At 40.5% G+C, this 13,901-nt stretch overlaps 1 protein-coding gene across 7 annotated transcripts in view; it reads left to right on the plus strand.

Annotated features, from left to right (window-relative positions):
• Positions 1 to 13,901, plus strand: part of Pde8b (phosphodiesterase 8B) — a 236,991-nt gene that overhangs the window by 145,638 nt on the left and 77,452 nt on the right. For all 7 annotated transcript variants that reach the window (XM_046427538.2, XM_046427545.2, XM_046427521.2 and 4 more), the window contains exons 3-5: positions 1,665 to 1,855; positions 5,043 to 5,102; positions 7,647 to 7,704. In XM_046427538.2, the coding sequence (XP_046283494.1) occupies positions 1,665 to 1,855; positions 5,043 to 5,102; positions 7,647 to 7,704 (309 nt within the window). The remainder of the gene's footprint in view (positions 1 to 1,664; positions 1,856 to 5,042; positions 5,103 to 7,646; positions 7,705 to 13,901) is intronic.

The raw sequence follows: 13,901 nt of genomic DNA on the forward strand, positions 1-13,901 counted from the left end.
GTATGAAATAGTAGTGTGGTTGTTATTTTAGGAAAGTGTTTATCAGATGTGTATGGATGAAATGGTGCAGTATCTGATTTGCTGCAATCTAACAGGAGCGCTGGGGAGGGGGGAGGTGTAGAGATGAACTCACATTGGTTGGCAGCTGGCTATTGAGAAAGCTGGGTGATGGGTGCATGAGGTTATTATATTATTGTATCTACTCTCCTAGATAGTTCTGATTTTCAAATAATAAAATACTGCTTAATTATAATAGTAATTATTGGACAATTTGGTGTATTTCTTTATTTAATACATTGTTGGTATTTTTAAAATTTTTAGTCATTGATGGACACAATAACTTTATTTATTTTTATGTGGTGCTGAGGATTGAACCCAGTGCCTCACGTGTGCTAAAAGCGCTCTACCACTGAGCCACTACCCCAGCCCAATTTGGCTTATTTCTGATTATAAATGAAACACACTGGGTGATGAATGATATTGGCTATTGGCTTAAAAGCCCTTCATGCTGAGAAACTACCATTCAATTCCTCAGTGTTTAAACCAGTAGTGGCTGCTGAAGAATATTAAATGCCTTACCAATATTTTGAGATATTTAATTTTTTTCTTACTGGATCTCTTCCTGGGAGGTAGTAAAGCCCTCACTGAGCACAGTGGCAGTCATCTGTAATCCCAGATACTCAGGAGACTGAGGCAGGAGGATCCTAAGTTGGAGAACAGCTTGGGCAACTTTGGGAGACCCTGTCCCAATAAATAATAAATAATAAAAAAATAAAGACCTCTTGCATTTCTCAGAAAAATCCTTAGAGTCGTTGTTACTCTTTGACTTACCAAGTACTTACTGAACAGCTACTCAGTGCCAGCAGGTCCTTGCTCTTCTGGTACTTTATTCTCTAGTAGGGGAGATAGATCATGTGTAAATAACTTCAGATGTTGGTGGGGCTGTCTCTGGCTTTCTGGTTGGCAGAGAGTCTGTGTTCCTGAGCCCAGGGGATGAGGAGGGAAAATGATATGAAGCACTGCTGCCTTCTTTTCAGTGGGTGGAGCTGCTCTTTGCAATGAAGCAACTTGAAGCACATTTTCCTCAATTTAGTTCCATCCACTTCACATTTCATGATCATTCTTTGCACATTTTGGCAAAGATTAAATGTTCAAATTAGTTTCTGAGGTTGTTGAGTTCTTTTTAGTTTCTGTGTCTTTACAGGTATTGTAGTTGTGAGTTCAGAGGAGGGGGGGTCCTCCAGGGACTTGGAGGCAAATGTCACTTGCTCTGGAGCCAAGTGATATATTCCTATGCAACTCATCACCTAATATGCATGAACTACCCTGTAAATAAGTTTACTGCTTATCTTATCATAAGAACACTTATAATTGCAACAAGTAACCCCACCAGAGTGATTGAGCACCAATCTGTGTCTAATCATTCAAGTCTTAGAACTAAGCTTATGGGGTGCTCTGCTAAGCACATCTCACAGCAAGAGATACAGACCAAGGAGATGAATTAACTTGTTCCAAGACCCCTAGAACTAGTTGGAGGACCTGCATTTGAAGTCAGATACTTCCCTCCAGTCCCTCATGTTTTACCAGTTGACCACAGGCCCTTTCCCAGTGCAGTCTCTGAGGACAAAGATTTCTGTCAAGATGCTCTGTTCTCTGTTTTTCAGGTTTTGCTAATCTTTGCAAAGGAAGATAGCCAGAGTGATGGCTTCTGGTGGGCCTGTGACAGAGCCGGTTACAGATGCAACATTGCTCGGACTCCAGAGTCAGCCCTTGAATGCTTTCTAGATAAGCATCATGAGATTATTGTGATTGATCACAGACAAACTCGGAGCTTTGATGCAGAATCAGTGTGCAGGTACCTTCCTCCTTCTAAGGCACTTAGTATCTAACTGTCTACTGAGCAAGCAGCTCAAGGTTAAAGTTATAGATATCTTTAGTTCTACCCCAAACATTTCTACAAACTGTGTTGACCTTGATGAGCAGTGTACACAGATATCTGTGATAAAAGCTGTAGCTTTTCCCATAGATATTTCTCCACCTTGCTGTTTTTCCACATTTGAGTTGGACTGAATTCCAAGATTTGAGCTGGGCTCAGGGGTATTCCTCTTCCCACCTCTTGTACTGCTCATAAAAAAAAAAAATTAAAATTCACACAGTTTGGCTTGCACAGATATGGTTTGGATTTAAGGAAGATATTTTAAACTTCATTATTCTGTCCCAAAATGAACATCAGAAATGTGTGAATATACATTTTTCCATGCGTGACACAGATGGGTAGATCCTGCTGCAGACTTCCCAGACATGGAGGGAAGGCAGACACTTTCAGTAGCAGAAAGTCTTCCAGGGCCCAAGCCCTTGCTTGTTTACAGAAATGCCTGCACTCTGGGGAGCAAACACATGCCTGTTCATAAATAAACGCACAGTCATAGAAGTTTGCTTGTGATGAACTGAACCATTTATTAGAAGTGGAATGCTTTGAAGCTAGACAGGAAGAGGTCACTAATTAAATGCTAGACCAAGACAGAGTCCAGTTACATATGGAGCTGGAATTCTCTTGAATATTACTGAGAGGAAAGGTGGAGAAATTGCTTCCTAGAACTTTTGGTACACTGACAAGAAATTAATGTATTAGAAGAAGTTTCTTGTCCCAGGTATTACCTTGCGATTCCTTGATGATTTTCATTTTCCCAAAGAAGAATTTTTTCCTAAGTAACCAATTTAATAATGTTTTCATGGTCTTAAATTGTATCTTTCTGAAAAGAAATATTTTCCTATTAATAATATATGTAAACTCACTCTTAGCATATTTGGATGCTATTGTTATCAGGTTCCCTCTCACCCTATGAGAGCTCTGTCTTTTTTCTTCCTGTTTGAATAAATCCCACTCTTAAAAAAAAAAAAGAAAATATTTGTTCCTTCTAAATGATTTGCATGCTAGAATTGGGTCCTTTGTAACTATGTCAACGTTTTCTGGCTTTTACTTAGTTTTCTTATGTGTTAGTAAAGGAAAAACCACAGTCCTTGTACATACGTAGAATGATTAAGGTTAGCTTCCATTGTAAAGAAAAAAGAATAGGAAGAACTCTTTTACTTTAAGCAAAAGCCTCATTCAGCAGATCAGCTTTACATTCTTCATTGAATATAACCAGTGTGCTGCTTCTGTCTCAGTTGCACAAAAGAGTAATGGGGAAATCTGTACAGTTCAGAAGGCAAGTGTACATAGCTGTGTGTTTGCCAACCACTACTGGTCTTGTTGGCAATAAATTTTCAAATGCTTACCTATCAGCAAAGGAGATAGTGGGGGACACTTCTGGCAGGTGTGCATTCTTTATTGTCATTGATGACCCTAGATCCCTGGCTTTTCATCTAGACTGCACCTTGGCCTAGCATACATGCTTGGACCTCACATCCATCCTAAGTCTCTCAACCAGGAGGAGGTCTGGGTCCCTCTTACCACACACACTCCTTTGGAGGGATGGAAGGGAAGAGGTAAGCAGCAAGAATCAACCTGAAAGAAGTGAAAGGAAGCCAAGAGTGCATGCTCCAGACCAGTTACATTTAATACATGCTTTAACGACTTGCTGAGACTCACCTCTTAAAGTATGACCTAGCAGTGTGCCCGTGCTGCTTCCCTGGGGTTGAATGAAGGTTAGAGTTCATGGTGTTTACCTAGAGATCAGAGCATGCCTCTGAAACACCATGTTGTTTTTAATTTGGTGCTTCTGCTGAGTATCCAGTGGGCTCCTAAGTATACAATATAAGCAGCTTCACCTTGGCAGCATCTGCTCTCTGGGGTGGCTGAGTGGCAAGTGATCTGAGCCAGCCCTGAAAGGGTGCTGCTGGCCTTCCTGCTTTGCCTCCTCAAAGGAGCTCACTCAAATACCATTTACCCACAAGGGAAACTTAACTTCCCAGGAATAGGCAGCTGATCATTTTCCTGAGCCTGTACTCACACAGTATGAGGTCTCAAGGAGCAAGATAAGGAGAAGGTAAAAATTTTAAGAAGGGTCAGGAAATTTTGGAGTTGAAGGATATAAAGCAGTAGGAGCCACTGTCTCTGGGAGCTAGTAGCACAGACACATTAATATGGAGAGGACCAGAAATACCTATATCTAGAGAGAAAAACAAATACATATTGTTTCACAAATTACTCCAGAGTAATTCTGTCCTTGGTGATGGTGGTTCCTTTTTGAAGGATCTCAAAACAAGCAGAGGCCATACCCAGGAGACAGGTTAAAACAAGCATGCTGATTTGCACTAATATTTAAGGAGGTGTTCCTTTATTAACAGTATGTCCTGTTCATAGTTCCCTGATTGGAGCAGTCCAGAATCTGGGTTGCAGCATAGCATATTTTCTAAGAAGATTCGTGGACCTCAGAATTCTATATCCTTCTGTAGTTTCATCCTATGAAATTTCTAGGAAGTAAACTAACTGTATACAGGTGGTTCTAGTACAACAAACATCATTATCTAGTGACAGTTACCATATTGCAACGTTTCTCAGCCCCAACAAATGACCAAATTGCTTAATGTATTTAAGCACAAAAGTACAACTGAAAATTTGGAGCAACCCTTTGAACCATCTTTAATAGGCTTTATACGTGGATGTGGCTTTCTGAATTATCAACTATTTGAAAAGGAAAAAGATTCAACCTAACTAGTCTCTCCAGTACAAACTAATAACTGAAGGATTGAAGAATTGCCAATGTCTTTTTTTTAAGAGTGGGATTAAATAAATAAATAAATAAATAAATAAATAAACCCATGAGATTTAAGTGGAATTTACCAATTTTTTGAAGTGGAAAATTGGCAAGGTGTGACCTTGTTGGATAATTGCCCAGAAGTTAAAATAATTTTTTAAAAAATGAGGAGATGTCCTAATCCACAAGGGCATCTTTCTTTGTTGTCTTTCATGTGTTTTAAGACTTTTTCTTTAGAGAAAGATTTGATTTGGGGCCACTTTCAATGTGAAGTAGTTTCATATTTGCTTAATATAACAAAGGCCAGATCACCTTGTTTGACTTGGAGCCTTCTCATTGCAGGTCGATCCGGGCCACGAATCCCTCGGAGCACACAGTGATCCTTGCCGTGGTTTCACAAGCGTAAGCTCAACTCCTGCCCCCAGCTGGAAGTCCTACTGTTCACTCTGAAACATTTGTCTGATGTAATTCCGTTTTTGCTCTAGCAATGCACAGGGCATATCTTGGGCCCTACAATACCAATTTTAGAATTTGCTTTGGGGATTTTGTTTATTTCACAAGTTTCTGGATATATTTCAGTTTTCATCTCTTATATAATTGCTGTTAACACATTCTCAGATACCTTAGGGAAAAAAGTTTATTTATCATCCTTATACACCAGAAATGAATAGAAAATCTGAAAAGGAGGTGTAGAGAGAACATTGTTCCTGTTAATCTTTATTCTTTGAAGAAAAGAAATGGGAAAGTACTTGATTTTTCATTTCAGAAGAAAAAAAAATCATAGCATGAGAACAAAGAGGCATTACATCCACGGCAAGAAAAGGCTTGTGAAGTTTATGTGAGAACCATCGTTTGACTGGAAGCAGGACAGTAGGGTTTATATTGATATTGGACCACGAAGAAGGAGAGTGAGCTATAGGCATAATATGACTGTGGGATGAGAAACTGCTCTGCTGGGTTTATTATCTGAAATGGCCAGCACTCAAAATGAAAGAGCCAACAGGGGGCGAAAAAAAGCGAGCCAGATGTGGTGGCGCACACCTACACCTATAATCCCAGTGGTTCGGGAGGCTGAGGCAGGAGGAACACAAGTTCAAAGCCAGCCTCAGCAAAAGCGAGGCACTAAGCAATTTGGTGAGACCCTGTCTCTAAACAAAATTCAAACTGGGAATGGGGATATAGCTCTGTGTTAGAATGTCCTTGAGTTCAATCCCCACTTGCCCTCCCCCCACCAAAAAAAGAAAAAAGAAAGAAAAGAGAAAAAACAAAAACAAAACAAACAAAAAAACCCCAAGTATTTGTACAAATTATAAGCTACAATGGTTGGAATCTTTGTAAGTGACAAAATTTGTTGTAGTCAATGAATGGCTTTCATTAGCTTCAGAGAGAATAAGACCTTAATTAAGGCCTAAGACCTGTCAGACTTGGCCCCCTTGTGGCATTTGGCACAGATTCTGCAATGAAGGAATTGACAAGCCAGCAACTCTAACGAAAAAGTGTAGGGCTCCTGCAGACAAGCTGGCCCAGGGAACCGGTGACGAAGTCAGATTGGTGCGGTAGGAAATCATGGCTACAAAGTCCTGCCCTGACCAAGGTCCCCAATTTACATGTTAGTCCTTGAGTCTTCACTTGATACCTACCATGGTCTGTGGTCCAAAGAAGGTGAAGAATTGTCCCCATCGGTTCCTTAGACATGCCATCTGGTGGGAGATGAGATCCCAAAAGGAGGGAGTGGGGGAAACTGAGACATGAGGTCAGCTTCCTTTGGCCCTCTTCCTTACATTTGTCTTCTGGACACTCTAGTCCCAGAGCCTTGGATGTGGACACCAGAAACACACCAGGCCACACAGCCTTTTCTCAACCCTGGCTTACTCCATGGGCCCAAGAATGAAACACCCTTTTCCCCACACTAGAGCAAAAATCAAAGTTTACTGTAGCTTATTTGTTGTGATATTTCATCTGTTTTATGTTTTTATTATAAAATATTTCATCTAGAGAGAGTGTTCATTAAATGAATGCCTGGGTCTATGCTATCCAACTTAAGAAATAGAATATTATTAATATCTTTGGAACCCTTTCCACATCCCTCCTGATTTGTCATTTAGAGAAGACAGAACCTCAAGTTCCTGAGGTGGAAAGAACTTTCCCGTAGGGCAGTAATTGGCTGTGGGCAATGCCATAAATGAACAGTGGAGTTTCTCTTGTTCTTTTCTGTCAACATTTCCACCCAATCCTGTTGTTCCACTTTTCCTCCCATATTTTCAGGGTAGGGTATATACCCCCATGCCACTTGCTAGCTGTCCCAGGATACTTGGCAGTAGCAGCCCAGGTATAGGATATCTTCATGACAAGTCAGCCCCCACCCCTACCTTGTACTCAAGACTCAACTGTTGTAGGCTCAGTATAGGAAACCACCTCATAAAGTGGGTGAAAAGGATCAATTTTGGTTTCCTTCCTTTCCAACTTTGTGTTCTTGCTGACACTTCTTTCCCACTTGCTGTGGGGTCCTGTAGCCATTAATGCGAGGTTGTCTATGACACATTGAGAGTGGCGTAGCTAGGCCTTGGGGTGGGAGTCATACTTCCAGAAGCTTGGGGGCCAGCAGTCTCAGGATAACTAGCATAACTGATGTGACCTTTATGGTATTGTTTCCATATATCTGCTCCAACCACAAAGAGAAATCTACAGTTGGATCAGGCTACTCATGTGTATCAGGGGCAAACTTTTGGGCACACCACTGGACTTGACTGCCTGTGTTCTGTTTGCATCTGAAAGGCAGATGTGAGGTCTGTGTTCCTGATGGCAAGTGTCCCCTATAGGCACATACAGATCACGAAGCCACCCTTAGAGCTAATGCCCATGGTCTCATTGCTCTCTCTCCATGTTTCAGTGTGAGGAATCCTGGTTTGTATCTGCTGTGTGACCACATTTTCTGCTTTGCTGCAGATCTGATGACCATGAAGAGGCCTCTGTCCTTCCTCTCCTCCATGCAGGCTTCAACCGGGTATGTACAAGGTGAAGCGGGACCTCCCTCTGACCCTCCCATAACAGCAAAGCAAATAGCCAGGGGAACTTTTAAGGGTCATGAGCCCCAAAATTGAGAGGGGAAGGAAGTAGCTGTGTTTTCATTGGGTTGGAATGAGCAATTGCTAGTTAAGCTTTTTGCTTTTTTTCTCCACCATATAACAGATATGTAATGACATAAAAATACATATTAGAATATCAGATCAAGATTCTGTAGTTCCAAAGTAGTCTCATGTAAATCAGTTCAGTTTATCAGATTTAATGTGTGTGTGTGATTATATAAAGATGAGTCCACCAAATTGGCAGTTGGGATTCTGTGTTCCCCAGGACCTGGCCACAGCTTTTGCTCTAGACAGGCCTACGGTGGGCACAGCATCATGTGAACTTCTGGTTTACACCATCAACATCAGCAAAAGAAAATTCTTTGGAGCGACAGCTATGTGAAAAACAGTGATATTCAACTTGGAAGATTAAAACTGATGATTCCGAGGAAACTTATCCTAGAAATATCTAGGCTTTCCAGGTTTCTTAAGGTAGAAATTTGACTGGAGGCAAACTCTGTGCATGCAAATAGGAAGAAAATAATGGAGTTCATTTAAAATTTTAAAAAAGGAGAGAAAGAGGATGGGAAAAGATGATTAAAGGGCTGAAATTGTGGCTCAGCGGTAGAGCACTCGTCTAGCACACGTGAGGCCCTGGGTTCGATCCTCAGCACCACATAAAAATAAATAAAATAAAGGTACTGTGTCCAACTACTTTTGACAAATAAATGTTTTTTTTTTTTTTAAAAAAAGATGATTAAAACATGAATGTTTAAAATAAGCATATTTCATAATATTTAAAGAAAGCAAGTTTTTATAGAGAAGCTATAGAGGATTTTACTTTATAAGTTTGACATTTTTTAAAATATAACAAACATATTTATTATTCCAGTTAAAAATTCCCTTTGCTTAAAAATAGGGTTGAGATCCATAGTTGACTTAATGTAAGTTTTGTTGATAATCTAAACTCAAGTAAATGACCTGTACCATCCTTGAAATTCCTAGTTTAAACTATAAATATTAGCAAAGAACAAGTACATGAAAAAATGCTCACCATCACTAGCAGTCAGAGAAATGCAAATCAAAACCACCCTAAGATACCATCTCACTCCAGTAAGATTGGCAGCCATTATGAAGTCAAACAACAACAAGTGCTGGAGAGGATGTGGGGAAAAGGGTACTCTTGTACATTGCTGGTGGGACTGCAAACTGGTGCGGCCAATTTGGAAAGCAGTATGGAGATTCCTGGGAAAGCTGGGAATGGAACCACCATTTGACCTAGCTATTGCCCTTCTCAGACTATTCCCTGAAGACCTTAAAAGAGCGTACTACAGGGATACTGCTACATCGATGTTCATAGCAGCACAATTCACAATTGCTAGACTGTGGAACCAACCCAGATGCCCTTCAATAGATGAATAGATAAAAAAAATGTGGCATTTATACACAATGGAGTATTATACAGCACTAAAAAATGACAAAATCATGGAATTTGCAGGGAAATGGATGGCACTAGAGCAGATTATGCTTAGTGAAGCTAGCCAATCCCTAAAAAACAAATACCAAATGTCTTCTTTGATATAATGAGAGCAACTAAGAACAAAGCAGGGAGGAAGAGCAGGAAGAAAAGATTAACATTAAACAGATACATGAGGTGGGAGGGAAAGGGAGAGAAAAGGGAAATTGCATGGTAATGGAGGGAGATCCTCATTGTTATACAAAATTACATATAAGAGGTTGTGAGGGGAATGGGAAAATAAACAAGGAGAGAAATGAATTACAGTAGATGGGGTAGAGAGAGAAGATGGGAGGGGAGGGGAGGGGAGATAGTAGAGGATAGGAAAGGTAGCAGAATACAACAGTTACTAATAGGGCATTATGTAAAAATGTGGATGTGTAACCGACTTGATTCTGCAATCTGTATTTGGGGTAAAATTGGGAGTTCAAAACCCACCCGAATCAAATGTATGAAATATGATATGTCAAGAGCTTTGTAATGTTTTGAACAACCAATAAAAAAAAAAGAAAAATTCTTCAAGTGATAACTACTTGAACAAAGCTGATATTCAATTTTAAGATTGATATTAATTACTCCAAGTGGACTTACCAACAATGAAATAACTGGGCTTACCTTGAATCTCAAAGAGATGGTATAATATACCCCTTCTAAAATAGGAAAAGGCTTGTGCCTTGTAGATTAAGAAAATTCCTTTAGGTTTTTTTCTGTTTTTTTTTTTTTTTTAAGTAATAGTGCTTTGCTCTCCTAGGCTTAAAAGAAAATTCCTCTTGGTTATAGACCATGGAGGAGCAGAAACTGCCTTTGTGAAACTGCTGCTCTGTGCTTGGTGTGCTTCACGGGAAGCAGCACGCTGTGTGAAAGATTCAAGGCAGCATAGTGACCTCATGTGTCTGGTTACCAATACTCCGCACTCTTCTGGCCCTTTCTCACATCTGTCATCTTCTCCCAATGGTTGGCATTTGGTTTGGAAAGCTACTCTATATACAGAAGTTTAATGAGGATGCATAAGAGAGTGTTCTGAGTTTTGGAATGGAGAGTTGCCAGAGGGAAAATCAACAAAGAAGCCACATGGTTGAGATTTATTTTCTTTACTTGTTTATTTTCTGAGAAATAACTCTACAACTAGTCTCAGATTCATAAATCAGTGTCACATTGGCCATCCTACTCCACCCCTTTCCAATGCTGACCTTTTTAAGCCTGAGTCAGGACCCTCGAGTGTGAGGTCTTCAGTTTTCTGCATTATCTGGGGGATGATTGGAGAGCAGTGTGGACACACTGTGGGTTTTATCAATTAGGACTCATCTTGGTCTGTGGAGTGGTCCTTCAGAATTCTGCTTTGGGTTCAGTGATCCTTCTTCCTCCAGCTGGCTTTGAGATTGGTTTTGATTGGAGCCATAGCATCTGGACTGGAGAATTGAGACTGTATATATGCTCATAGAAAAGCTTGGGAAAAACAATTGCCTTTCTTTAGGTGTTTAGTGCTCTTAAGAAAATTTAACAAAAGTTCGTCATTTCTCTTTGTGTGTTTGGTAACCTGTCTGTGCTGTGCTGGAAGGATTTGTTTCCTGGATGTGTCGCTGATTTTTGCAGTCAGCCAAGATGAATAAACCCTTGGGAGTAGGGGGTCATGAAAGCCAAGCCCTGTCAGGGAACACCAGGTGTTCCTGAATGCTGGGTCAGATCTGATCAAGGCACTTACCAGTTGGGTCTACATGTCCCCAGTCACTAGGGCTCTCTCCCAGGGAAGCATACAATTCCTGCAGTGGCTCCCAGAGTTACTATGGCTTGAGATCAGCTGAGGTGGATCTCCAGGTGGCTGTTAATCTCTTTTGGTATCTCTACCCAAGCACCTTCCAAATATGCCATCTATTCTTTTGTGTGTGTGTGTGTGTGTGCATTCTCAGTCTTTTTTTTTTTAATTTTTATTGTTGGTTGTTCAAAACATTACATAGTTCTTGATATATCATATTTCACCCTTTGATTCAAGTGGGTTATGAGCTCCCATTTTTACCCCATATACAGATTGCAGAATCACATCAGTTACACATCCATTGATTTACATATTGCCATACTAGTGTCTGTTGTGTTCTGCTGCCTTTCCTATCCTCTACTATCCCCCCTCCCCTCCCCTCCCCTCTTCTCTCTCTGCCCCCTCTACTGTCATTCATTTGTCCCCCTTGTATTATTTTTCCCTTTCCCCTCATTTCCTCTTGTATGTACTTTTGTATAACCCTGAGGGTCTCCTTCCATTTCCATGCAATTTCCCTTCTCTCTCCCTTTCCCTCCCACCTCTCATCCCTGTTTAATGTTAATCTTCTTCTCATGCTCTTCGACCCTACTCTGTTCTTAGTTACTCTCCTTATATCAAAGAAGACATTTGGCATTTGTTTTTTAGGAATTGGCTAGCTTCACTTAGCATAATCTGCTCTAATGCCATCCATTTCCCTGTAAATTCTATGATTTTGTCATTTTTTAATGCAGAGTAATACTCCATTGTGTATAAATGCCACATTTTTTTATCCATTCGTCTATTGAAGGGCATCTAGGTTGGTTCCACAGTCTTGCTATTGTGAATTGTGCTGCTATGAACATCGATGTAGCAGTGTCCCTGTAGCGTGCTCTTTTTAGGTCTTTAGGGAATAGACTGAGAAGGGGAATAGCTGGGTCAAATGGTGGCTCCATTCCCAGCTTTCCCAGGAATCTCCATACTGCTTTCCAAATTGGCTGCACCAATTTGCAGTCCCACCAGCAATGTACAAGTGTACCCTTTTCCCCACATCCTCGCCAGCACTTGTTGTTGTTTGACTTCATAATGGCTGCCAATCTTACTGGAGTGAGATGGAATCTTAGGGTGGTTTTGATTTGCATTTCTCTGACTGCTAGAGATGGTGAGCATTTTTTCATGTACTTGTTGATTGATTGTATGTCCTCCTCTGAGAAGTGTCTGTTCAGGTCCTTGGCCCATTTGTTGATTGGGTTGTTTGTTATTTTATTGTCTAATTTTTTGAGTTCTTTGTATACTCTGGATATTAGGGCTCTATCTGAAGTGTGAGGAGTAAAGATTTGTTCCCAGGATGTAGGCTCCCTATTTACCTCTCTTATTGTTTCTTTTGCTGAGAAAAAACTTTTTAGTTTGAGTAAGTCCCATTTGTTGATTCTAGTTATTAACTTTTGTGCTATGGGTGTCCTATTGAGGAATTTGGAGCCCGACCCCACAGTATGTAGATCGTAGCCAACTTTTTCTTCTATCAGACGGCGTGTCTCTGATTTGATATCAAGCTCCTTGATCCATTTTGAATTAACTTTTGTGCACGGCGAGAGAAAGGGATTCAGTTTCATTTTGTTGCATATGGATTTCCAGTTTTCCCAGCACCATTTGTTGAAGATGCTATCCTTCCTCCATTTATGCCATCTATTCTTGACTTCTGTAAAGTAGTTTCCCTTCTCTGAGTTGTTTTGATTGTATTAAATCTTTTGCTGAAACTCAGCTAGCTAGATAGCCAGCGCTTCAGTGTATGGTCCTCAAGTGGGGATCCAGTAATAAGTTGTGTCATCAAATATCCCCAAGAACTCCCTGTGAAGCCTTTGGAGCCCCATACACATGGCTTACTGAATGGATGCTCAGTCCACACCGCGCCTTTTAGAAACTAGCTTCTTAATAAAGATGAAGCTGTTCCTACATTAAACTTTGCCTGTTCTTCTATTCAAAATGATGCTTATTCATCTCAACAAGTATTTATGGAGCTCTGACTATGTGCAATGCAATGTGCTAGGCATTCTTGGGGCACAGCTGCAGGATATGGTTCTCCCTGGAGAGGATCTCTGCGGAGTAAGAAGTGGAGAGCTGCAAATTATTATTTGTCAGGCTTAGTTCCAGTGATTTACTGAATCCTCCTTGACATATGAGGGATTTAGTATTTTCTCAGTTTTTACAGAGGAGAAAACAGTTTCAAAACAACTAAATAGCTTGCCAGAACTCACGTTTATGGCATAGCCAAAGATGCACCTGGGTCCACTAAAGTAGTATTTCCCAAACTGTTCTATGAAACACTAGTGTTCCAAAAACTCTTAACAGGTGTTTCATGGAAATAGCCTTCTGGGGAATCGGTGCAGACTTGATTTCTCCTTCCCCTGGAGAACCCACAGAGCACGTTAGCAATGCACATTGAATGCTCTGAGGGCTCCTGTAGTCAAGAACCCTTCAGTCATCCCAATGTTATCAAAACTTACTTTATCACAGAATTAATTTAATATTTCTTCAGAACATCAGAGCTCTGCTGTAGGCTGAGACATAGTTTTCATCCATTTTCTCAAGTTGAACCTGACCATTTTTAACTTAGCTTTGTAAAAAACAGATAAAGTATTTCCCTTCTGTGTGTATTTATGGTTCTTGCCATAGTCCTTCTTAGCTTCCATATGGAATAGTTGGGGACCAGTGGCTTAGGAAAAGTTGGGGAGTCCTTGAAGGTATTTACCAGGGAGAAGGCATTTGCTCCAGATGTTTGAAAATGTGTGTGTGTGTGTGTGTGTGTGTGTGTAAGACAGAACAGGGGAGAATGATTTTTTCCTTTGAACAACTTAGTTGAAGGAAATTTAAGAAATGTGTCTTTCCGCAGG

This window comes from Marmota monax, unplaced genomic scaffold, assembly GCF_021218885.2.
Source record: "Marmota monax isolate L192 unplaced genomic scaffold, Marmota_monax_Labrador192_F-V1.1 WCK01_AAM20220418_F8-fsc00018, whole genome shotgun sequence".
Classification (NCBI taxonomy): Eukaryota; Metazoa; Chordata; class Mammalia; order Rodentia; family Sciuridae; genus Marmota; species Marmota monax.